Source organism: Mustela erminea, chromosome 14, assembly GCF_009829155.1.
Source record: "Mustela erminea isolate mMusErm1 chromosome 14, mMusErm1.Pri, whole genome shotgun sequence".
Taxonomy (NCBI): Eukaryota; Metazoa; Chordata; class Mammalia; order Carnivora; family Mustelidae; genus Mustela; species Mustela erminea.
The window spans coordinates 12,506,104-12,532,117 of NC_045627.1; the positions used below are offsets into that span (position 1 = coordinate 12,506,104).

At 38.7% G+C, this 26,014-nt stretch overlaps 1 protein-coding gene across 7 annotated transcripts in view; it reads right to left on the reverse strand.

Annotated features, from left to right (window-relative positions):
• RYR2 (ryanodine receptor 2) overlaps nt 1–26,014 on the reverse strand; it is a 756,727-nt gene that overhangs the window by 134,932 nt on the left and 595,781 nt on the right. For all 7 annotated transcript variants that reach the window (XM_032312097.1, XM_032312094.1, XM_032312091.1 and 4 more), the window contains 6 exons: nt 25,554–25,675; nt 19,350–19,399; nt 8,951–9,011; nt 7,504–7,742; nt 5,931–6,012; nt 353–483 (listed from right to left, as the gene is read on the reverse strand). In XM_032312097.1, the coding sequence (XP_032167988.1) occupies nt 353–483; nt 5,931–6,012; nt 7,504–7,742; nt 8,951–9,011; nt 19,350–19,399; nt 25,554–25,675 (685 nt within the window). The remainder of the gene's footprint in view (nt 1–352; nt 484–5,930; nt 6,013–7,503; nt 7,743–8,950; nt 9,012–19,349; nt 19,400–25,553; nt 25,676–26,014) is intronic.

The following is a 26,014-nucleotide window of genomic DNA, read 5'->3' on the forward strand; positions in this document are numbered from 1 at the left end:
TGTAACAAATAAGAACACCAAGTACTTGCTGATTATTAGAGATAACTGAATCAGAGATCAGATTGACTTACTTTTTCAATTTCTGCCGATTATTTTGTCTTATTTTTAAGAGTGTTCATTTGTCTGTGATTCATTAACTTAGAAGAAATTAAATGAATTTTCTTTTATTGATGCTATGAGAATAGTATATAACATTCCCAAAAAAATCCAAATAATATTTAAGAACAAATAGCACTGGAGATAATAAACTGAAGTGACCCATTTAAGAAAAAAAAAATCATAGTAGGAAAATAAAACAAAGGTCATTAAGTTTCAACTTCATATCTCAAGTACGAACATGCTTCTGTGTTACCTGCTCTTTCTCGTGAGGACTTAGTATTGTAGATGGAATAAATGTTATGTTTGTCGAGATGAGTTTCCAAAAATGCTACAGGAAAGGCACCAGCAAAAGCAGCAAGACATTCTCCTAATGCAGAACGTTGCCTGCAAGTGGAAAACATTTATGGTTTTTATGTCTTCCAAGTGAATGACTGAAGAAGTTAGAGTAAAATTAACCAGTTTAACCTACAAGAGGGATACTACTAGTGCTACCAATAAAATTAACTCCAAAATCCAATTTTTATATTGCAAAACAACATATGCTTTCAAGAGCACAGTCCCGCCATTAAAAAAAAAAAAAAAAAAAGGCTAAATTTTCTGTTAAAAAAAAAAGACCAAAGTCCCTGTCAAATCCCTTCACAAGTTGGGACGTGTCTTTTGCTTTGCTTTCTTTCTTTACATCTTTTTTTTTAAACATAATGACCTGGTGGAGAATTCTTGGTACGTGAATAAATGCATTAAAAAACATTAAAAAAATAAAGGATTTACACCAATACACTAAAACAGTATTTTGAAAATTTACTATGTATAAGTAATTTCAGGGTAGCTAAAAAATAGTAAGACATAATAAATGTCAAAAACTATTAATAACACTCAAAATTGACTTATCATTTTTTTTTTTAAGATTTTATTTATTTATTTGACAGAGATCACAAGCAGGCAGAGAGGCAGGCAGAGAGAGAGAGAGGAGGAAGCAGGCTCCCCGCTGAGCAGAGAGCCCAATGCGGGGCTCGATCCCAGAACCCCGGGACCACGACCCAAGCCGAAGGCAGAGGCTCTAACCCACCGAGCCACCCAGGCGCCCCGACTTATCATTTTTAAGGGATGGAAGAGGTTTAAAGATTGATATTGTGATCAGTTGATTTAGGGGAGGCTATGACCCAAAGCTGCCCCTGCCACTGACAAAAATTCCCTCTTTTCCTTGGTTACCTATGGCGTCCAAGGATTCACTGGCACATTGTTTATTAAATGCAGACCAATTTGAGAGTTATTTTGGTATATTATGACCTTCTTAAATTATTGTGTATAAATGTTTTATTTTCAAAGTCAATAAAATGTAATTAAGAAAATATTACATAATTCACTTGGTAGTTCTAAATTTCTAACTGAAAAATATATGATTACTTAAGATTAACAAGGTCTGATTGTCTAATATTTTAAATTAAAATGATTAGAAATTTAGTCAGTTACGAGAGAATGTCCCTTCATAGAATGACACTGAATAATACAGAATTTAATTCAAACATCGAGTACCGTTTCATTGTTAAAAATAATTTAGGATATCAAGAAATTACAAGGGCTACAGGGCTTTGATTCAGACAGAACAGAGTTCCAAACTTATTCCTAATACTTGTATTACTATTGAAAAATTACTCATTCTTTCTATGTTTTGCTTTCCTCACCTAAAATTAAGAATGCAGAACTGCAAAATTTCTGGCACATATTATGAGTTCAACAAATGTTTGAAAATAACGAGGAGATATTTATTCAAGAATTTAATAGTCTAAAATGTTTCCAGTATGACTCCAAAATAATTTTTGCCTTTACATCTGACTGGATGAGTGCTTTTATTTCATTAACAATTCATGTGACCCATTTAATAATTTACTTTAAATTTTTGATTCAACTAGTAATTCTCAGACCAACTCTGACCATTTGTGTTGGTCTTCTGAAAAGAGCAATTTTTTTAGATGACTCTTATTTAAAATATCTAAATTTTTCTTTTTTTTAAAGATTTTATTTATTTATTTATTGAGAAAGAGAGAGAGAGAGAACAAGCATGAATGGGGGAAGGGCAAAGGGAGAGGGAGAGAGAAAATCTCAAGCAGATTCTGTGCTGAGCACAGAGCCAGACTCGGGGCTCAGTATCCCGACCCCGAGATCATGGCCTGAGCTGAAATCAAGAGCCAGATACTTAAGTGACTGAACCACCCAGACACCCCAATATCTACATTTTTCTCAAGTTATAGTGTTACTTCTTCATTTTCTCAAAGTATCTTTCACTCATCTTTTGATTTTCATTTTTATATTCTCCCCAAATGACTTTATAATTGCAAACAAAGAAAAAACATGTATCTTTTTTTAGAACCTAACAAAAGGATCCCAAATTTTATCCAACCCTCCCTTTCCCCCCAAAAAACAACTAGAAAACAAAAACAAAACAGAGGTAACAAGAGCAACAACAGCAGCCCTGCTAAGGTAATGAGAGAGTCTGGACTACTGGATATTACAATGTATCACTAACTACTAACAATTCAGGCTACAAGGTAATGATCTAATCACTTAAAAAATCAAATAATAGAATGGAACAGAGGTTCGAAAAATACAATCTAGTATATGTATTACCTCAGAATATGATGGTTTCATTTAAAATCAGCAAATAAAAGAAATATTTAATAAATCACTACTTGGGGAGGGAGTTGGGGGGATAAGTGAAATAGGTTAATGAGGATTAAGAGGCACAAACTTCTAGATATAAAATAAGTCACAGAGGGGCACCTGGGTGGCTCGGTCGGTTAAGCATCTGACTCTTAATTTTGGCTCAGGTCATGATCTCAGTGTAGTGGGACTAAGCCCCAGGTCTGGATTCCCACTCAATGGAGAGTCTGCTTGAGGATTCTCCCCCACTGCCCCTCCCTCCCTCTCCCTCATTGTGCTCACTCTCTCTCTAAAATAAATAAATCTTTAAAAACAATAAAATAAGTCACAGAGATGAAAAGTGCAGCATAGGGAATACAGTCAATAATACTGTAACAGTGTTGCCTGATGATACATGTAACTACATTTACAGTGGTGAACACAGAGTAACGTACACAGCTGTCCAATCACTACCCTGTATACCTGAAACTAATGTGACATTGTATGCCAGCTACATTTCAATTAAAAATCAATCCTTCCCAGGTGGTGGATGATTTTAGACATTTAATTTAAATTCCATGTAACACTAAAGAGAAATATGAAATTCAGATTCATTTCTAGTAAATTCCATCTTACTCCAGAAAGGATCATTTCAGACATTCTCTACTTGCCTACTTCTTACATTTCCTTTTTCAACCATCTCTTGGCTGAGGCATACTTCATAGAGAAAACGGAAGCTATCCGACACAGACCCATTATACCTGATTTATCTACTAATCTACTACCTGCTTTCCACTGAATGGAGGAAAGTTCTAAAAAATCATGTTCTCAAAAAAAAATAATTTTCTCAAACATACATTCTCAAGTACCCCATGTCATTCTCTTTATTGTCTGCTTATTCACACACGATAACATGCCACTATGACATTTTCCACTTTATTTGTTTTGTTTTCTGTTTCCCCATTAGGTATAAGCTCTTTAAGAATAGGCCTCTATCTTGCTTACTGCTGTATCAGAGAACCTGGCATTTAATCTTTATTTATTGAATGAGCAAAGGATTAAAAAGCTAAATTTAAACAACTAAAAGAATGAAAAACCTAAGAGAATAAATACTTGAATTTCTAACTGTTATCAGTATGGTATAACCTGTCTAAAAATATTACATTAAGGGGAATAAAAACCCATGAGATAATTAATAGATTATATAAAAATCAAATTTTCCATGTCATAAAACATTATCTGTACATGATTTTATATATAACCACTATGAAGTTATGAAAATGCTAAAAGTCACAAAGATGATAGAAATAACAGGCAAGAGGTTAAAAGTTTTTAACCTCTTAATAAAATTCATTCATCAACAACACATTAATAAAAAAAATGTATAACAGATATGAAAGGTAATTCACAAAATAAAGAAAAATGACAAACCACACAAAGAATGGGTAGGAACCAGGAATTAGGGAAATGCATTTGAAAAGACAAACTGAACCCCATTTTTAACTGTTATATTTTTAAATAGTAAAAAGAGTAACAGAAATGAGGAAAATATGAGGAAATAAGAATTCTTTTATATAACTTGACAGTGTCAACTGAATCAATTTTCTGAAGAGACAGTGAGACGTGTATCATAATTATTATATGTCACTACTCTTTAACCCACATTTTTAAATTCTGAGATTGTAGCTAAAATAAATAAAAAGAAATATACGCAGAAAACTATGAATGTATATTTAGCATTATCTATGGAAATGAGAAAAACAGCCTGCAAATCAAAAATAAAGTAACATTTCAATAAATTATAAAACGTCCTTAGTATAAAATCTTTTGAAGCCATAAAAACCATATGAAAATAGAGATTAATTAAAAAGGCAGGGAAGGGGTGCCTGGTGGCACAACTGGTTAAGCTTGGACTCTTGATTTTGGCTCAGGTCATGATCTCAGGGTCATGAGATTAAGCCCAGCATCCGGCTCTGCACTCAGCATGGGTCGGCTGGAGAGTCTCCTGCTCCCACTGCCCCTTTCCCCACCTCTCATGCTCACTCATGTAGCCACACTCCCCAGAACAAAAACATAAATCTTTTTTTTTTTTTTTAAAGATTTTATTTATTTATTTGACAGAGAGAAATCACAAGTACTCGGAGAGGCAGGCAGAGAGAGAGAGAGAGGGAAGCAGGCTCCCCACTGAGCAGAGAGCCCGATGCGGGACTCGATCCCAGGACCCCGAGATCATGACCTGAGCCGAAGGCAGTGGCTTTACCCACTGAGCCACCCAGGCGCCCACAAATACATAAATCTTAAAAAAAAAAAAAAAACTGGTAAAAAATATGTAGCATGAACGGAATTATCCTTTTACATTGATTTACTGTCCTATCTCTATGCACTTGCAACCATATTTTAATTATTGATACTTTTAAGTTGTAATATCTGGTAGGCCAAATGAGTACCATTCCATCACTTTGTCCTCTCTCAAAATTTTATTGGCTAGTCTTATGAGTTATTCTTTCAAATGAGCCTTTAAATTATTTTGTCAAATTCAATAAAAAGCAAATTTCCACTTGAAATTGTATTATAATTCACTATAGATTACTTTGGGGAGCATTTACATCTTTTCAATATTATTCCATCAGAATATCCATTCATATATTAATTTTATTTATCAGTCTTCTCTCTGAATGTCATTTTCTTTAGTCTAACATTTAAAAAAATTTTTCTCTTCTCTTGTTCACAGAAATCTTTTAGTGGAATCACCAGTGACCTTTTATCTTAAATGTAATGGGGAGTCCTTATCTTGACCTGTCCACATCATCTGATAATCTCTTCCTCTTGAATGTGAGAACATGGAAAAACAAAGCTCACTCTAATAACTGCCGATATTCACACCCATTTTGCTTTTCAAACATACAATGAGAAACTGTTCTAGCAGACTCCTTCATAAAACTCATAAACACCCTCTTTAATCTTTACATTAGCTTTACCATTACTGCTTTACCCCCCCCCCCAAAATTTGGTTGAATCTTATTATATCAATTCAAATTCAGCTTAAAGATTGTTCTATTACTCCCAAGGAATTCAATATATTAATCTGGTTGTTAATTTATAACTAAGGAAAAACTGAGAAAGCAAAGATTTGAAACAAATAGTTAGAACACTTGAAACAGCTTTAATACAAAGCTAAAGCTTTAAAATCTTACCTTTCCACATAAATACTTTTGCTGGTTCCTAGAGCATACAAGCTAGTCAGAATTCTGTAACATGATACCTGTACATCTTCCACTAAGGAAAAACAGAAACAAGAACAAAAAATACTTGTTATTTATATGCTGTTCTAAGAAAGTTTAGGCTGAAACCAAAATTCCATACTAAGGGTATGCTAATATTTTAACATTTATAAAAAGCAAAATTAGAACAAACAGATAAGTGAAATGAAATATAAAAACTATTTCCCAAACTGAATTCTTTGCTTTGAGGAGCTGAAAGCATTCCAAAGAATATAGTATAATTATTGAGAACATCCTCAAGAATTTTTTTTTATAATTTTTCTCTAGATAGAAGAAAAAAGGATTTCCTCGAGAATAAAATTAAGCACGAGACTGTCTGGGAGGAGGGGTAGATTCTGTGTCCTCTTCTGAAGGGATACAAAGACGATGTCTTTTATTTTAACCCCTAAGCAAACAATAAACAATGTTGGAGAAGGTAGTGAGTTAGTGATTATTTCTGACCCAACATTAAAGGCATAGGTAAGTCAAGCCTAAAGTGATGCCAGAAAATAAAATAAAATGTTACACATGATCTATGATGCAAGAAGACATGTTTAAGAGGCAAAACCCCTAAGAACCCTGGTTTTTTAATTCCAGTGCTTCTACCATTTCTTAAAGAATCTACCATGATAGGAATGGAGAAATCATTCCTGTGTTCCAGAGCTGTTCCCACATCCACTCTGCACTGTAAGCAATGTTCCTACAATGGTTTAAGGAAATGTTTAGTGAGTAGCAGTGGTGTTCCCCACTGAGTAATGCAGTGGTTTTCACCCAGAGCTCTGCTTCACCTGGGAGACCTACAAGGTTGGGGGTCTGAGTAGGTGTGTCTGTCCTGAAGACCCACGTGCCTGTTTAACAAGGGCTTACATCTTCTTTCATGTTCATATCAGCAGGAGAGCAGGAAACTGGGACAGGTCTGATATTATTTGTATTTTCACATTGTTTTGAGCAATCTGTGGAAATTTTTAAGAATTATGGTTCCAGGCAGAAACAGCTGATTAAATCCCCCATGAAAACAGACTGAAACCTATAAACAAAAAATATGTGAGCCACCCTAGTAGACCAATGATTTACACAGATTCTGTCGCCGTCACCTCCCTATTCGTTGGTCACACATCTTGTGGAAACAATCAGCACTGACTCAGAGATAATTCAAAAACATTTAATGTTGCATGTCCCATGCTTCAACTGCACTGGGAAAATTCCACGGAAGGAGAGAACACAGAAATAGTGAAAGTTGGAACCTGGGCTTCAGTGAGGTGGAAGTGAGAGCCCACAGCCATTACCTTACCGTTCCTTTCTGGGAATCCACGTGACTTGGGGACCTAACTCTATAAAAATGGTTTCTGTAACTCAAATGCCAACCTAATAATGTTGTGCAGAAGAAAAAACAAAAAGACAAACGTGCATTTTAATGAGTCAGCAGGGTTTCAGTAACTAGATGGAGCTTTTATGATTTCGCGTTGTACTATTAGATAATGAGACTCTAAGTAACAGATTTACATACATATTAGATCTTCTCCAAACTGATGCTGGCCAATATGCTCAAATAATGACGACAGCATCGGCAACAGAGCCACCGTGGTGTAATTGATGATCTGAGTGACACCTCTGGGTTGGTTTCGGGTGTGGGTGAACTGGCCCTGCTTGAGGTTCTCCATGGTCTTCTCCAGGTCCTCTGCGGCGTTGTCCAGAAAAGCTCGGAGTGCACTTTTAACACTCTCTAGGCCAGTCTTCATCACAGTCCTAGGAAGGAAAGAAGGGAGCAAGTAGGATACAAATCAAACATGCTTCTACCTCTATTTACCCATTACAGTCACTCAGTCAACTAAATCTTTTTAATTCACTCCCAATTTTTCCAGTGTACTTGAACTCAGAGCAGTATGGCTCTGTAAGCCCATCACCTTTCCTGAATGCCCTTGCAGTCCATGTAATTAGGACACTGATCCAAAATCAGTGATAATGCTCTGTTTTTTCTACCACTCTTTTCAAATATGGAGAGTGTTTGTTTTATACTCTGACAAAAAAAACCACAGTTTTTGAGCTCTTTGACTTAATCCTAAATCCAAGACAACCAAAATGTTTCCTGAGGCAACGAGTGTGAGAAAAACTTTGAATCCCAGCTCAACCAAGTCATGAAATGAGAGAGATGTTTTTGTGCCTTAAGTGTAGCAAGCTGTCAGCGAAACGAGCCTCCAGAGGAGGACTTCGTACAGAAGTCACCCTCTAATGCCACTATGTTTAGGAGGCAATGAAGGTATATAATAGCATCTACTTTTCTTCATCTATCACACAAAATGCCTCACATAAAATTTTAAATGTGACAGTAAATAGCATCATGGCATCTCCTCTATTAGGAGACATTTAGGAATTCTTATTTAGATTTATCCTGGATAATAAATGAAATACATGTAGGGCTTAAAGGCTGAATCAACCCCATGAGATATACTGGTTTTGCTTTTAGGCAACCTGTCAGGTTTCCAGTCATGCTGCCAGGAGGGCAGAGTAGAAAGTACACACACTTGGGAACTGGTCTACTTCCACACTTAACTATGCAATCTTAAGCTTCATACTCATCTATAACATACGACTAAAACCCTGTTCCTGTAAAGCTAAATGTTATCACAAATGCGGAGCACAATGGTACCAGACCCAGAAGCTACAAAGACCTCTGAAGTTGGAGCTCACCCTTTCTCTTGCATGTGATACATTCCCAATTCAACCCTCCATGACATATCTAGATGCCACTGCAATTACTTGAAATTTGAATAACAATTTAGAGAAGATGCTAGAAATAATAAAGTGCCATTATATCTGTCATTTATGAAATATTCTTTTCACCCCCACTTAAGTCTTTATTACAATTCCAAAGAATTAAATCAAGAGACAAGGTGAGTCTTATTATTCTCGCGTGGCACTCCTACAGCCATGTAGACAAAAATGTGTCCACTTACCTGGCATCCAAGGTCTGACCCAAAATATGAAGGCAGTTGACAATTGATGTGGCATCATTTCCTATAGAGGAAACAAAAGGTTGTATAAATTACACTGAGGATTTCTCACTGTTATTTTCCAGAAAGATTTGTGTATCAAAAATTACTCAATGGTACAATTCCATAACAACTCGATTAAAATGATTTTCTGATACTCGGGTTTGAAATCATGCAGGATTTCTGCTCAAAAGTGGTTATGCAAATGTAAGGAGAAAAGCAAGAAAGCATGTCTCATCAAAGAGCTGACATACTCAAGAAGCATTCAAAGCATTGTGCCAGGCTGACGTGTTTTAACTGAATTCTTAAATATATTCGCCTCCCCATACTGGCTTGTCTTCTTTCTCAGTCAAGTTGTGAGTCAACTTTTCAAGGGAACTCATATGTTTATAAAAGGAGGTGGGCTAAAAGTCTAATAAGTTTCACTCCCTTTTAATTACCCACGTGTCTCTGCTTTCTGATTCCATCCAACTGCATTAAGATGAATTAATGTGCCTGAATGTTTTTCGTCTTTGGTGGGAAGAACCAGTAAACTGTCTGGTAAATAAAAGCATCAGTGGCTGAAAAAGTTAAATCCTCTTATGAGAGATTTGAAATGGGGATGACTTTTCTTGAAAGTCAGATGAAATTCACCCACTCTCATCGGCATGTTTTATCAGAAAGTACAAAGATATGAATTATACAATTATTATGTCCATCCTACTTTGTGATAAAGATACATGAGAGCAAATACACAAAATGATGAATCCAAAGTTACAAACTGGACCACTCACAAGACGTTCTGGTAAGTTACTTCCTCATTTTATACTTTCCTATTTATAATATATAGTCATTTCCTGGGTCCAGAGATTAACAATTTCCATTGGGATATAAGTTTTTGTAACATTTCTTAATGTTATACTCCTTGTGCAAAAAAAAAAAAAAATTCTAAAATGAATTAAATATACATGAAAATTAACAACTACTCTAGAATCTGGACAAGCCAGTTTAGTGATCTGATACAGATAAGGAGGAAAAACAAGGTATTCATTGCTAGACTCTGAGTTCTTAAGTAAAATGTTCCATTCATCTTGTGCCTTGAGTCTCAGAATTTCTGGTAATAATAAAGGCAAAATCAGCAGAAAGGCAGAATTTGGTATGTCCTTGTTGTTGATCATAGTGGCAGTCCTAGAGCTTCCATTGAGGTCCATAGAAATATTATGCATTTAATGATTCATTCACTCAACTTGTCACTCAACTGGTACTTGTCAAATACTAGGCATTCTCAAAGTCCCAGTAATACGTAAAAGAGAGTTCTCATGGTACTTGCATTTTAATGGGGGGGACAGGTAATAAAAAGAAAAAAAATCAATTGGAAACATAATATCAGGCTACACTAAAAGTATTTCATATTTGTAGATTATGTTAATTCTGTATAATTAAATAATTTATACTATATGTTATATAATTACTATTTATCTATATCAGGGAATAGGGATTAGAGCAACTGGACAGACTAATATGGTGAGTGGTCACAAAGCTCTTTCTAAGAAGGTGGTACCTGAGCAGAGATTTGAACGAAGGAAGGAACTATGCATAGATCTGGGAGAAGGATGTGCAAAGGGTCTGAGGCAGAAAATGAAGCTGGTATTCCAGGGAAGAAAGTGGAGATGGCTGATGCATGATCAAGATCTGGGGGAAAGAAGGGAGCTTATGAGGTGGAGAGGAAGGGAGTGGCCAGGTTCTAGACTCCTGAAACCAGTGCAAGAACTTTTTTTACCCCTAAGTGCAATAGGGAAACATTCTTAAGGTTTTGAACAGGAAGGGAATCTGATTTATATTTTAAAAGGATTAATTCACCATGTGCAAAACTCTGGAAGGGCAAAAGTGAAGCCAGTTAGGAAGCTACTCGAGTCATCTAGAATCAGAGGTCTGATGGGATTCAGAATTTATTTTAAAGATCTGCTTATGTCCTGAACGTGAGATGACAGGGAAGGAGTCCAGGATACCGAATGACAAGACTGTTTGGGTGACCACTTGTATGAGCAACTGGGTGAATGGTGATAGATTTCCCGATGTGGAAAGAGCACCAGAAAGGAGCAAAGGAGAGAGAAGAGGAGGGGCGGGGGGTGGCAGGCTTTGCCTTGGACAGGTTGAACGTGATGGGCCTGCTGATCTCAGGTAGAGAGGCAGGACACAGGGAACAGATCTGAGCTGGAGCACCATAAGCACACCGATATGCATACAGAGACTTTCAAAAATTGTGGGCCTGAATGAAATAAGCTACCATGTAAGTAAATACAGAAGACAAAAGGTCTCAGGGCCTCTGCTGTTTCCAAGTAGAAAAGCAGAAAGATAAGGGCCCAGGAGGAAGACGGGACACAGGGCAACGTGCAACCATTACTGAGCGCCAAGTCAGAGAAGCTGGCCCCTTAATCTGGTCCTAAAACTCATGGTTCTTGGGGTGCATGGGTGGCTCAGTGGGTTAAGCCTCTGCCTTCAGATCGGGTCATGATCTCAGGGTCCTGGGATCCAGCCCCGCGTCAGGATCTCTGCTTAGCAGGGATCCTGCTTCCCCCTCTCTCTCTGACTACTTGTGATCTCTCTCTTTCAAATAAATAAATAAAATCTTTAAAAAAAAAAAAAAAAAAAACCCAAACTCAGTTCTTTTTCCCTTTCCCTTCTAGTCTGCTGGTTCCTCGTATAGATGACCAGTGTTTGTACTTTGTCCTGAGCCTGGCTGTGCCCCTTTCCAAAAGAGTGGTTGGGGTATTTTAAACCTCCATTCGTTAAGAAGGAGAAGTTTCGTAAGGGCCCCACTCATGAGGTGGAACTTTTGTTCCCTGTTGTAGGCCAGCCCCTAGGATAGCGTCTGGCCCACAGCAGGCATTCAGTGGAATCTTATGGGTTTTGAAGACAAGGAAACCATACCAGTGGCCAGGAAGTTCTACGGGTCAGATGGAAACACATGTGGTGAATGTGAAATTTCTGTGATTGCAGACTCTCAAGCCGCAAGCTCCGCAAACCAACACATTTCCCTGTGCTCCATGGAAAGTGCTATATAACTCTGAATGGCAACAGCTCAGTAAGAAAAATGGTGGAGAAAGGACCCTAACAAACACAGGAAAGGTATTAACAGAATCTTCAACATTTCATGGCGTAGACCAAACAAAAGCATCTGTTCTATCAGCGGAGGAAAAAGCCCAACTAATGGTTAGTCTTGAAGAGATAAATCTTGTAGTAAGAGTTTTTTTTTTTTTTTTTTTTAAGATTTTATTTATGTATTTTACAGACAGAGATCACAAGCAGGCAGAGAGGCAGGCAGAGAGAGAAGGGGAAGCAGGCTCCCCACTGAGCAGAGATCCTGATGCGGGGCTTGATCCCAGGACCCTGAGATCACGACCTGAGCTGACGGGAGAGGCTTAACCTACTGAGCCACCCAGATGCCCAGGAGTTTTAAATAAAATAAGAATTGTCTGCATCCTGCCTTCCTTAAGGCTTCCAGATCAACCTCACCAGAAATGTCAATCATGTTATCAGAGAGAACAGGAAAGACAAGTGAAAGTGTAGCAGGATGGTGAAATTTTAAAGTGATGATTGCATTTTCAAGTATTTAACTACATGTAATTACTTCACAGCTCAGACTGGACTAAAAACCGTTTGATACTTTTCAGTTCACGTACTTTCAAGGTCAAAACTACTTCCCTTGTCTTCAAGCATACCTGCATCACTCCTACACACCTAAGTAAACACCTGTGGATGGCCTGTTTATCTTTAAGACAGGGTTTGCATCAGTGTGTAAACATTAAAGGTACATCATTAAAATTGTAACTTATACCTGAGTCTAAGAGCGACAGATGGCAAGCATCCAGTTTTTAAAAATCATTGTACCAACTTTCACACAATACTATAACTCAGAAATAAAAATAGCAAAGTTTGGGGTGCGTGGGTGGCTCAGTCATTAACTGTCTGCCTTCGGCTCAGGTCTTGATCCCAGAGTCCTGGGACTGAGCCCCACATTGGTCTCCCCACTTGACAGGAAGCCTGTTTCTTCCTCTCCTACTCCCCCACTTGTGTTCCCTCTCTCACTGTCAAAGAAATTAAAAAAAAAAAAATAACCCTAAAAAAAAAAGAAATAACGAGGGGCATTGCTGAATTAGTAGTAGATATTACTGTATTACTGAAACTTTAACTTGGCGAGAAGTTTCAGCTAAATGGAAAATGTAATTTACATAATTACATATTCTATTTATTTACTCCAAAATCAGGACATTCTCTCATAGAGATATGTCCAGGGAAAAGAAACATCTGTATTGCTCCAATACTGTTTTCTGATATGATCTTTATTACAGGGTTTTAATTGTGGTATTGCTGACCGAATGTATCTCTCTGTAAGAAATAGGGTTTTTTTTTAGTTTTATTAAAAATAGCTTCTTTTTTTTAAAGATTTTACTTATTTATTTGACAGAGATAACAAGTAAGAGAGGGAGGAAGCAGGCTCCCTGCCAAGCAGAGAGCCTGATGCAGAGCTCAATCCCAGAATCCTGAGATCATGACCTGAGCTGAAGGCAGAGGCTTAACCCACTGAGCCACCCAGCAACCCCAAAATAGGTTATTTTTTATATAACATATAAAACAAGTTAAATCCAGGAAATTCTTGTCTTTGCCATGTATAGTGTCATCAAGCCACAGAAATGTTACGTTAGGGGAAGACCTTAATGGTCCTCTAGTGATGACAGCAATAATCAGAAAGCAGTAGATTGTGCATAACTGAACTACTAGATACCCAGAGTAACGACAGGTTCAGTTCTCAGATATGCACTATCCTCAGAGACTCTGAGGACTTTAGGTAAATCTCCTTTCATTCTGTGTCCTAGGAAACAAAAGTAAGCACCATCTGAGCCTTCTTAGGGATAACACGTACATGAGCTAATTTTCTACTGTCTCTTCACAGGAAAGAGTAGTCCTCATTGTAAACACCTCAGTGGGTTCTGGGGGTGAGCAGAGAACAGATGAATGAACATCAACCTAACCCACTAATGTCTTAATTAGGGGGAGACACCAACTGAGAGAATCGAATCTATTAGTAACTTTACTCTTGAAACGCTTCCACACATAACATTAAGATTTAGGCGGCAGTTTAAATCAGGCATTCCCCACCTGGTGGGAGAAAACCCAACATCTTAACAAGAACTACTACTTCATTTAAATATAGGACAGTATTTAAATGAAGTCCTGCTGTTAATACTGGAATGGAATTTATGACAGGCCATGTATGGGTCTAGGGCCCCTGAGGTCCAACCTGAAGAAATTCTGGGGTCCTATGCTCGCTATGTCACTGAGCGCTTGCTGGAGTCCAGGCCTTCCTAGAAGTCTCAACACCATCACATCTGGAAACTCTCCAGTAACTCTGGACAATTCGCTATCTCATTAATAACGTTAAAAATTCCCCAGAAAATGGGAAAGTAGAATAGGCCTCCAAAGGACAACTGCTTTGTACCAGGCTTCTCAAATTCTTCCTGAAGCTCAAATGATCACTACAGGTCAGGTTCAATGATCATGTTTGAAAAATCATAACTTAAGTGTTACTTTTTCAGCATAAGTGCCCTATGGATTTTCTCAGACAGCTTAAGGAATAATTATTTTTAAATGTGATTCTTATAAATTGTGGGATAATTGGATACTACATTTTTCTTAATAACCTCATAAGCAAAAAAAAAAAAAAAAAAAAGTAAAATTTCACTTACTCATGAATGTAAGAAAGTTCCAAATCAAGAGTTCTTACTGCCTTATTCTTAGTGTCTGCTCTTCTCTATTAGACTATCGGCTTCCTGAGGGTAGGACCTAGTTGGTTCACTCATTCAGTCATCAGATATTGATAAAATACCTACTCTGTGTCAGACCCCAGATACAAGAATAGGCCCTCAGTGAGCTGAGAGGTTTGTGTGAGAGAGAAAGAGAGAGAGAGAGAGATGTCAAATCTGGTGACATCATTACTGAGATGAAGGAAAGGTCCTGGGAGCTGTGAGAATGTTGTAAAAGAAGGGGAGGGAGTGAAATTAGGGAGATTGGGGACGGTTTTCCTGACAGATTAATATTTGTGTTGAGGTCAAGAATGAGCGGCTTACTCCATGGTAGTTGTGGAGGACAGGAGAGGTGACTGCTAGACCCCATTCCAATCAAGAATTACAGCAGGTGCAAAGACCCGGTGCAGAAAGGAATATACCACTTTCAATAAGCAGAGAGAGGCCCACTCAGGTGGAACCATCGAGAGCAAGCAAGAACGTGCCAAGAAATGAGGATGGACTGGTACACAGGGAATACTTTGTGAAACAATATTGCGGCCAGATTGAGAACTTTTATCTTCAAGCAAAGGGAAGCCACTGAATTTTCAGGAGTGAGACAGGAGACACCAGGTTCAGGGAAGATTGGACTGTTGTGGAGCACGGTTTGGAAGAGCAAGAGGGGATGCAGACAGAATGGTCAGTTTGTTCTCGGAGGAGGACGGGTGACCGACACCTGGATTGGCCTGGCTGTAGTGGACAGGTGTAGGAATCTTCATTTTCCTATCCCCACAGCTGAAAGAGTACCTCCCACACAGCAGAACACAATGAGTGTTTACTGAATGAAGGTGCCAAATGAATGTCATTAAGGCAGTAGATTTATTTTTGCATATAAAAATAGAGCCCTTAGGAAGCCCTGATATGTGGACACCTGTGGCAAGATTGCTGTCCCTGTTGGAGGCTTAGGTATGGATTCTGCTTCCTCTAAACCTGACTGAAGGGCTTCAGTGGGCTGGAACAGGAAGGCTTCTGTATTTTCTAACTGCCTTAACATTCGTAATCAGAACTGCCACTTAGCAAAAACAGGAGAAAATGACGGGATTAAAAGCAATATTCTATTAGTCAACAATGGGTCCTTGAAAATGGCCAATGGAATCCTTCCCACTTTTCAACTTGCCTGGGCGTATCCATGCCCTAACCAATTTTCTGAAACACTAGAGTGCACCAACTTACTATCACTGGCAAGCATCTCAGAATCCAAACAGAAAGCCTGTATGTATAATGAAGATACTAATTTCTTATTTTTTTTTCTGTAAAGTAGTGGAAGGGACATTCCAGAACTACTGTTCTATGGGGAAAGGGGCTTGTGCCCTTTTTAAAAAACTTACCTTTTTCAAATATAAAATGAAATAGTTTAAGCACCTCAAAAAGAATATATGAAGCATTAAAAACATGACTGATCACTTTAATTCTCAGTGTGCCTCAGTGTATAGAACATATTTTAAGCCCTATTTTAAGGTAAAAGATATACACAAATAGAAGTCCATATTGGGCAAATCTTCAATCAGGTAAGTTTCAACTACGGATGAAGTCTGGAGGTATAATGACAACGTGGAAGCCAGCTTGGAATAAGTAGTCCATTACTCATCAAACCCTGAACTCACCACAAGTATTTTGTTTCTCTGTTTATGTTAAGGTTCTGCCTCACGTCTCCAAACCCACCTCCCTGATACGTTGAAGGTTACTGTGTATCTTTCTACATCTCCATCTTTGCTCATTGTTCATGAGACACAAAGCCCAGGTATTTCTTTGCTAGCTTCCACTTTAAACTGTCTTAATTTACCCTTAGCTGAAGTCATAAACAATTGAACTAAGTCAGTACGGGAAAAACATTCTGATCATCATTGTGTTATCCACAGAATACAGAAAAATGATATCATGTAAAAGAAGGGAGAAAATTTAAAAAATAATAAGAGACTAATAGGACTATAAAAGACCACCACACCTATATCATTAGGTCTCTCTCTTTACAGAAATCCACAAGGGCAGAACTATACATTAAAAAAAAAAAAAAAAAAAGCCAAAAAAACACTTGGCATACCACTTCCATTTCACACTGGAAATGGGTAAATTATAAAGTCTTCATGGTGCAGGTACTTTAAATAGCCAAGTCCCCTAGTCTGGTTCGTCTGTAGTCTGATTTATCTAAATAAAAACTGGGCAAATAAGACCAGGGATCCCTTAGCTTTGAAAGCTGTAAAGTTACAAATTTCCACAGCATTTGAGCATTCATTACCCTACATTAGATCAGCTATGTGCAACAGAGCTTTAAGATTAGGAGTCATTTTAACCTACTTTAAAAATGAAAAAACAAAAAACAAGGGTTCAGGAGGTCAAGTCCCTCATCAAATCATTCAGCTGGGCTAGTTCCAAAATACAGCACTTACGTCTAGGTTTTCCGATTCGAAGCCCCTTATTTTTCCAGGACATCCTATTAGTGTCTAAAGTCAGGTTATCACTGTCAAGTGTGAAGATAACATGGGTGAGCCTCAAAGATTCCAATGATTTAATGCGTCTGTATTAGAAAATGTTTGATTAAGGAAGGCCTCTTGAAATTTGTATTACTTTGCAGGCAAATGTCAATGCAAATTTGAAACAACAAAAACAGGAGAGACTAGAATAATATAAAGAAGACAGACAAATACACTTCTAAGGTGAAGACACATATTAGCTCTCCAGTAAATTCCTGTTAAAAATAAAAGTAATAGTATTTAAAGGCTAAGGGATTTAAAATTCAATGCTTAAATGGGAATTCAACATCACATAGGGATGGAATGAATGTTAAAGTCTCAGTCTATACTGAGAGGTATGACAAGTTTTACTACGCCTTTATCTTCAATTATAGGACCCTTAAAAAAAAAATAGGATATTAAAGAATAGGCAAAATTAACCCATGGTAATGGAGGTCTATATAGTTTCTTTGCAGATATATAGTTTCTTTGCAGAAGTTTATAAATTGGGAAATGGCATAAGGGAGGCTTCTGGGATGCTGGTAATATTCTGTCTTGATATCTATATCTATATCTAAATATATATGGAAAATTTCAACAAACTACATCATTAAGTTACTTGAAGATTCATGTACTTTGTTCTATATATGGAGTACCTCAAAAATTTTTTAAAGAAAATTATAGTGAAATATAGAAAAGCAAGAATTTGCAATAGGTACGAAGTCAGAAACAGCACAACAGACTATTACTATGCTCATCAGTGAGGAGACAAATACTGCACTTGAGGAAAGGGGTCCCCATCAGAATGACACAGAATAAGACAAATGGAGGACCCATGAATCCACTGTTATTACGACAACGTTGAAGAGCACATAACGATTCTGTCTGCACGATGTTCACAGAAATTTTTCTATGTTGAAGTGAAGTCAAACAAAGGTCAACTAGAAATTATCTTAAAGATAATCTGCCCAGTAATTTGGGATAACTGAAACATTAATGCAAAAACTCGGGCAATTTAAATGAAATAGAACTTTTAATTACTAAATTTAAGAGCACCATATATTGGATCTAATAAAATTAGAAATCAAACAGGGCTTTAAGGGCTTATATCCAGAAACTACCATTTCTCAAAAAATAGACTGCTTGAAAGAATTTAAAAGCAATGCGTGTGTGTGTGTGTGTGTGTGTGTGTGTAAAGATATACACACACACATATTATTCCTCGGTTCATTCCCTGTGGCTTTTTAAAGAAATGACATAATCCTTAGCTCTTCCTATAAATGGAATTGAACCTGCAACATCTGTATGAGCACACTCAACATTTTATGACCAAAATGACCCCAACACTGTCTCACAACCTAGAGTGCACAGCACTGAAGTGGGCTTTTGTGGTTTATCAAAGCAGATGCAGGAAATGAATAGAGTCTGCCAGCTTCTCTCGAGTCCTACAGCCCCACAGAGAGGAGAAGCTGTGGAAAGGGAGGGACCCCCCCCCACCCCCACCCTGCACAGCTGTCCAAAAGTAGGCGCTTGAGCCGGTGGACTTCAGTTATGTGAATTCCCAGACACCAACAAAAATGGACTCGAAAAGTCCCTTTTGCCAAGTGGAGCCCTTGCCTTACTGTCTCTTCTCTGAAGCTTCCATGTCTGGAAGGCAGTCAACACGCACAATTGGAGTGAAGAGCTTTACAAAAATAAATAAGTGCAGTCAAAATGTTTTGATTTATGACAGCTCACTCTGTCGTCTATTGGCAAGAGGCAAATTCGAGGGCCTGGTTCTGCTTCACCCCTTTGAAATAAAATAGGGCAGAAGCTGCCACTTGCATTCATTTTATTTTTCCTAACAAAAACTTTTGATTTTCAAAGGGGCTTTGGACCAGCACGAAGAAGTTACCGTCTTCAATTTCACCGCAGATAATGCTACCGATGAAGAACCTCGAGGACCTTATCTTACCTTAGGACCTATGAGGACCACGCATGCAGCCGTGCAAACATGCATTCATGCAACAGAGCCGCACCCGACACAGTGCAAAACTGGCAAAGGAAACCAAGTGATGGCCATGCTCATATTCATTTCAAGGGTCTCCTTACCAAATAGTGAAATCCTATGCCTGACAAGAACTCCAAGTTTGCAGAATAGGCTGAAGACAAAAGAAAAAAAAAAAAACAACAAAAGAGAAAGAGGGGAAGAAGGGGGAGGGAAGGGAGAAAAGACAGGGAGAAATTAAAATAAAATTTAAAACAAAAGAAGAAAAAGAAAGAAAAATAAACAGCTGATATATGAGCAGGAAAAAGCAACATGATGTCACGCAGAAAGAATCAATTCTTGGAGCAGAATGTGGAGTAAAGGTATTAAAGAAAGAATCTTTGAGTGCATATCTTTAACAAACATGGTTAAAAAAGCACATATTATAAGTAAAGAAACAAAAAAAAATTTGGAAGCAAAGCTAATTAATATAAAAGCCATCTATATGAACTCCACAAGAATATAACTACTCAAACACCGCAAGGGGAACAAATGTTATCTGCCCGAATATACCACTGGAATTCTAGAATTTTTGTCATCGTTGTTATGGACATTACTTAAAACCAGAAGCTCGGAGCTTTGGGCGTAAAATGTTACTTGTAAGTTTCAGGATGTTTATCATTTGAACTTTTCTTCTTTTCCTGCCTTGACCACATACCCCTTGCGCACATACCAAAGCATCCAGTGAATTTGAACACAGTGAAGGGGAGACAGGATTGGAACAACTGACGAGCACTACAGATGGGATAACTTCAAGGGATCTCAGTGCTCAGGCTTGCGTTGAGCTTGTTTCTGATCTCCTCTAGACCCAGTTCAGTAGTGGGAAATTCTCAGGAAAGGTGGCTTGTATTCAGCATTCAGCATGATAGCACGGGTATGAACTCTCACATTAAACCCCAGAACCGGGGCAAGACCCGCGAGGGACCCGGCTTGCCACCAGGCCACAATGTGGTAGGCTCCTTACAAGTCTTCTCGGGAATACCCTTCACTCACTTCCCTGCTACATGCCCTTCTATGCATCCCTCATGATCCAATACCAGACAAGTCCACTCCAGCAGGCCTTTGCTTAACCAACTGAGCCACCCAGGCGTCCCCCAACAGGCCTTTGCGAACACCTAGCTCCTTCTCTACTCCCAGCCCAAGCTGAAAGAGTTCCCCTTCTAGGCTCCCCCAGGGGCCATTTGCAAATCTCTACCATGACACCTCTCCTCCCATACTCCAACTGATGATAGTTTCCCATGTCCCCACACACTCCTGAGCTCAGAGAGCACAGGCTCTGTAGACACCTTTAGCCTTGATGACCCATTTGTACAAAGCTACCCACACCTAGCCTGACTGTCCCAATAATGGTAACAGCTCTATCCTGACTGTCCCATTCCGTCTTGCCAAGCCCTCCCATGAACAGCAGTGTGCAGACATACACTTGCCAGGACTGGGGAGACAAGCTATGCCATGGGGAAAAAAATGGAGTCACGTGCTTGGGGCAGGACGGGAGCAAGGAGACCAGAGAATCACATCGGTGATACTGACTTTCTCAACAGGAAGTTTTGGCTACCATTTCTCATTTCAGTAACTATGCCAAAAAGGTAAGAATGAAAATTAATTATAAAGAGTACTGTATAGCTTTTCCAAGAGAACATTCATCGACAAATGTCTAAGTGAATCTGAGGTCTCGAGAAATCTCCTAGCTATTCTAAAAGTTTTTGAAATCAATGATCTGCTCAAGGAGATACTGGAATTTAAAATGGGCTATCAGCCTCCTGAGCTGCTTTATGGGCTATATAGTGACAGAGGGAAAAAAGACAATAAACCAAAAACATCTTTCTCCAGGGGCCCTCAACCACCGAGCCTTATGCATGCTAACCCAACAAAGGTCTGTCTCTGTCTGAAGAGAGTGGTGACTTCTCAGAGCTGTACCCATTTTGGAGCCCTATATGTATACCAACCTATTTTAAGGGACCTCTTCTACACCTCGTACTGAGACTCTCTGGGATCTGCATGAAACATTTGGAGATAATGTTGAATTTTTGACACTAGGATTATGTTTTAACCCAATTCGTCCAGACCTAGGACATTTTGCTGTGATGGAAAACAGAACAGCTCTGTATCCCATTCTTTCGGGATACTGAATGTCTGACAGTCTGTCCGAGAAAAATGACTTCTTATAGTAAAAACTGCTTCTTAACTTTGATTGTTTCTTATCAGTATATGTAGAAAGCCAAATCCACCCAGAAGACAAATTATATCTTTTGTCCCTCCTGTGCCATCACTTTCAGAGTGTAGTTTCTATATGGACTATAAGGTTTCATTATTATAAGTTTTGGCCTATGTTTCCTCCAAAAATATTTTCCCTAATGCTGTTATTCCCTTTCTGTATATGCCACCATTGCTAACATTCTTAAGAATTCATAATGTATCTACACCTCCTTGGCTTTGATGCCTTGCTTTGTCATTTTGCTTTTCACTTCACTGCTCTACTGAAAAGCTCCCTAGATAGTCACAGTACCTGCCAATCAGCAAATCTCATAACAGCTTTTCAACCTCCGTCCTGAAGAGCTCTCTGTGGTACATGGCATCATCAACAATTTCAATCTGGGAAACTCTAAATCCCATTTTACAGCAATGCATTCCCCCCTCTTCTCTAAGTAATCACTCTCCATGTTCTTCAAGAACCCGTTTCTGAAAACCCTTCACATGGAATAATTCTCCAAGTTTTGCTATTCAGACCTTTTTGCTTCTCTTTCCACTCCCCCTTCATCTGTTTTCAGGACCTGGAGCATCACTTGGGTACAAACTCCCAATATGTCATTTCTTGCTCTGGTCTCTCCACCAACACCAAACACTCATTTCCAACTTTCTGCTGGGCACCTCCAGCTGAATGACTTGCTACGACTCTCATACCTCAATGACTGCCAAACCAAATTTAACATCTTCTTCTCAAAACCAGTTCTCCGGTCATTTCTTTTTGCTACCACCACCAATATTGTTCCAACCACTCAGCATCGAAACTCCAGCACCATGTTGACCTCCTTCTTCCTACCTTCCATAGGACTCATTGCCTTGTACTGTGATTTTCTCTTGTCCATGCTTCCCACATTCAGCCCCACTCTGCATGTGTATCTCCTATATTCCCGGACCTTTGCTCTCCATGGAAGCAGGTACTCAGCTGTGCTCTGGAGTTAGGAAGCACATTGTTGTACGTGCCTGTTTATCCTCAACCCAGGACAGCACCTTGCACATGGCAGGCTTTCAGAAATATGTGCTGAATGAATCAGTGGTGGAAACACCTATCTGAGGAAGCAGTTCTATCTTAACAGCCTGCACCACTATCAATGGCCTCCTACCTAGCTGACACTTCTCCATCCTGCTTTTGCTGTCAGACTGCCCTGTATCCCAATGGCTTCCTAGGGCTGAAGAATCAAGTAAAAAAGACTAAGTATAAACATTGAAAAGGAAAAAGGAAGAAGATGCCTTGTCCTGGCAGTCAATATCAATTACAGTATTCCGTAAGGAATCTACATAACTCATACTGACCCTAAATTACTACATTCTACACTCTCTATGTTGTTATCTGCATGAAGAAAATAGGCCCCCTTCTGAATCTACGACCTGCATGTTCTTTAAGACCAATTATAAATTATCATGGCTTTTTCATATCTCTAGTCTGTCCATACCCATCCAATGTGGCCTCACTTAACTACGAATCCCACAGCACTGCATGGCTCTCTTCTAGAATTGGATTTCCACTCACATACCCAGCTATTACCAGGTACATTCCCAAAGTGCAGAGGCCACACTTTACCCTTTTTCACGGACTTGATCATATAGTAAATGCTCAATACACAATGTCTAGAGCCAAGAAGCATCTAACATCGGATGGAAACAACCCATTCTTAAACGTGCAAGTTAACTTAGACCCACGCAGCTATACCACTACACACAACTGTTAAAATAAAAATTAAAACGATCACTTCAGGTTCAACCTGTGTATGAAGGCATGACTGCTTATCCACCATGGTAGGGCCAGTATTTTTTGTTCTATTTTGTCCTCTTTTTTTTTTTTTAACCTATTATATTCACTGAGGTAATATTTAACTGAAGCGGTAAGAAATCATACATTTGTAATTCTCAGTGATTTCATTTTAACACGTCAAACAAAATTTTTAGTTGGTTTTTGTTAGTTTCATGGTGATTTGGGTTGTTTTAAGACACATTTTTATGATTATAAAAGGCTTTTCATTTTAAAACCTTTAAAAATATACAAAACTAGTAAGAAAAAAAAATCTGCTATACTAGCCCCAAAGAAAACATTATTAAAATCAAGTTTCTTCCCTACCAGTATTTTTCTACACATACAAATTTAGATTTTTAAAAACTCTGGATCTTTACTATTTAAACATATATTTTACTTTTTAAATACTCATTATCATATGTTATTACATATTTCTATACTTAGTTTTAGCAACTGGGCAGCATTTTGCATGTGCCATAATTTATCATTACCTTAATTCATTTTTTCATTTCAGAATTTCTGAGCTTAAATTCTATCTATGTTTGGTGCATAGGTGCTGTGATGAAATTAAGCTACTCCTATTAGTGTATGTCTCAGTCCTGTATGCTGGAATTTTAGACAGATTTCTCTTTTGGAAACGGTAATGGGAAAAGAAGAATTTGCTAACCCTTTTTCAGGAGGTGAAGAGAAACTGGATGATATTATAGAAAACATTCTGGTGCTGTGTTAATAATGAAAAGGGGGTATCTCAGGCCCCAAACCACATTAACTGAGCTGGCACGGAGTAGCAATGCTCTTCCGGTTTATTCTGAGGGAGAGCTGGCAAAGGAAAATTAGTTACTTCTGAGGTCAGGGAACAGTTTAAAGAAAAAAACTTAATGGAGATAAAACATGACACAGGAGAGAGGAAGACTAGAGTTGGCGTAATTGTATTTTTTCCTCCATTCTCTGACTGCACTGTATCTTGGTGTATGTAATTGAGTGGCATCTTCATCAACAACAACTCTGGGAACAAAGCTGCTGTTAAAAAAGTCTTGGGTGGTGGGGGGCTGGTAGTGAGGAGACTTTGCAGTACGGGCTGCAGGGCATTTAAAGGTAACTTGATGCCCTGGTACTTCTAGATCTCTAGATGCTCCCAGTCCCCTGGGGATGGTAAGCCTGTGAAATGCAGAGGGATGGGCCTCTCTCTCCTGGGGTAAGAGGAAAGAAGACCCTGCCAAAGGGAGGCAGGGGAGGGGATTCACATTGGAAAGTAGCCCTTCACCTCTCTGGGTAACAAGGTAGGTGGAAACAAAGTGCGCCAAAGGATGGATTCTCTGTTTCCTTAACTATAATCACTTTCACCAACTTCAGAGGAAGATCATTATTTGAAGATGTTTGGGGTTAATTTTCACCTAGTTGCAATCGTACATCACATGACATCACCGACTATTAAAGTCAAGTTCAAATCTAAGGAAAGCTTGTATTCTTTGTCTAGGTTACTCACTTTCATAGAAATTTGTTTTCAAACATAATCTAAAACCTGGGTGTGGACTCCTGTGCAATTTGATAATCCAGAAATAGATCTGCTGAGTAATTGACTCTCACAAGTACTAAATTTTGGCAGAAGTTTGAAAAATCAGACTCGAAAGACCCAGCAGAACTACAAATCAATCTGCAAGGAGCACTTGGGGTTCAAAGAGAAAAGAGAAAGCCTTGCTAAGATGCCAGCCTGAGTCGTATGAGGGGAAATCTTTGGCAAGTATGTATTTTCATGTCATTTTCTTCCACAAATGGTCGTTATTTTCAAACAAACATCGGAAAAGATAATTTCGGTAAATGGGGTTTTGGTGTCCAGAAAAATCCCTGTATTTTTCAAAATTGGGGCAAAAATAATAGATTCGGAGAAATTTTAAAGGAGGTAACGTGAAAAGCACCACTGATGTCAAATACTAATCCAGTGATGTCTGTACTTGTGGATTCTGTACTGGGTGCCGTATTCCTTCTATTCTGCGTTCTATTTAGTAGCAAAATAGAGGAAAACTCAACATTTAGAACACACACATTAACTTGCAGAGAGCATCCTCCTCAGAGTGTTTGATTCCAAAGGGCAGCAGAGGTCAGGAAGCTGGGGGCAGGAGTGGGGGGCCGTTGGGGGGAGGGGGGGAGGGGAAGGCACCCCACCCCGCGTGCTCCCATTTCAAGGTCCCCTGCGGCTCTCTCCCCAACGCAAATACATTTCACTGAACAAGAGTCTTTATTTTATGGAGCTGTTTACCTAGTCACCATTTCTTTCTCCTTGTTTGATGCTTGTCCTCCAGAACAAAGAGGTCGACTTGCTGCAGACAAGAAGTATAAACGATGGTTTTTGAAATACTGATCGATTAAAGGAAGAACAACCTGAAAGAAAGGAAAAGAGAACAGATCTACACAGTGGGCTGAGGCTCTGGAGCAACCTGAGTTCCATCCACCCTCTGCAGGATCCCACTGTCTGTAGCCACGCGCGCCATGAGTATGATCCCTGGGATGTAGTCTGACCCGTGTAAGTGAATGAACCCAAGATGGAGAACCTGCAACGCCTTGTCTCCTTCCCTTCCTGGCTGAGAGAAAGTCGATGAATGAGCCAGGCCAAGGGCAGATAATTGATACATTCTTATTAGATGGAGTGAATACTAAAAATGGGTATAGTTGAGAGAGAAACAGTTTATCCTCTCTCATCTTCGGCTTCCCCATCTGCAA